At 45.2% G+C, this 1,016-nt stretch overlaps 1 protein-coding gene across 1 annotated transcript in view; it reads right to left on the bottom strand.

The window, feature by feature from the left end:
- The window catches only part of LOC119582206, an 8,860-nt gene extending 8,350 nt beyond the window's left edge, over positions 1 to 510 (bottom strand). Inside the window, exon 1 of the mRNA XM_037930438.1 lies at positions 21 to 510. Within this exon, the coding sequence (XP_037786366.1) occupies positions 21 to 228 (208 nt within the window). The 5' untranslated portion in view covers positions 229 to 510. The remainder of the gene's footprint in view (positions 1 to 20) is intronic.
- Between the last annotated feature and the right edge of the window lie 506 nt (positions 511 to 1,016).

Raw genomic sequence — 1,016 nt, forward strand, 5'->3', positions numbered from 1 at the left:
GGAGTAAATGTCATACTTACGAATTTCTTTTCTCTCGGGAAGTGTCTTGCCATGAAAATCCGGCAAGAAATTCGCCACAATGGCAAGCCAGGCGCTTCTCCGCTTCACTTTACTTCCGTATTCCTCCAGAGCGCTGTTCCATATCTCTGGGTGTTTCTCTACTTCATATATTAAGTCTTCGGTGTTCACTTTTTCGTTCACCAGCTTCGAGATGTGGTTGTTGTTCATGATTGCGGTTTGAGATATTGATAATAAATAAATGAAAAAATGGTTGCGTTTGGTTTTCCTTCCTTCCTGAGGGTGGCAACGGTGTCGGGGATAGAAAATGGCGGCAACTCGTGGCACCGTGTGGAAGGGATGATATATGAAACGATGCCTCAGAAGCTGTGGCGGTTTTTGGCTTTTGCAATGTTCCGCTTAGGCTTTTGCGTACTGGGTATTGCATCGGCTGGCTGTGCACGACCGATTGCAACCTGCCATGTGCGAAAGTCCTCCCTGCACAGAGCAAAGAGGTTGCAGCAATCGATTGCCGCAACCAATTGCCTCGAGTGAAAGCGTCCTTGCGTGCAACTCTTGCCTCCTCGCAAGATTTCTTTATTATATAAATGCATCGTCGTGGCGTTGATTTTAGTAGATTTTTTTTTACAAGTGCAATCGGGCATTAAAGGTCCTCCCAGTCCAGCGCATCATAACGCTCTCAAGCCAAAATTGAACGAATATTAGTTAAAAACTACTTTCGAAAAATTTGCGAGATGACGTCATGGGGAAGAGGGTGAAATCCCGGCCGCTGATTGGCTGTTTCAAAGATGGCGCTCCTTTCGCCCAAATCGATGCTGTTTTGGCGAAATTCCCCCAGATCTAGGGGAATTATGGCGCGTTGAGGAAGGTCCTATAATCTAACGATCAACTCGCTTTTCGAGAAACGCAGCAATTTGCAAACGAAATTAGCAGCGGATTATAAGATCTCGATGTATTCGTATTCTCAGAAAAAAAAATTGTTTCGGGACAGAGAGAAA

Source organism: Penaeus monodon, chromosome 15 (assembly GCF_015228065.2).
Source record: "Penaeus monodon isolate SGIC_2016 chromosome 15, NSTDA_Pmon_1, whole genome shotgun sequence".
NCBI classification, from domain to species: domain Eukaryota; kingdom Metazoa; phylum Arthropoda; class Malacostraca; order Decapoda; family Penaeidae; genus Penaeus; species Penaeus monodon.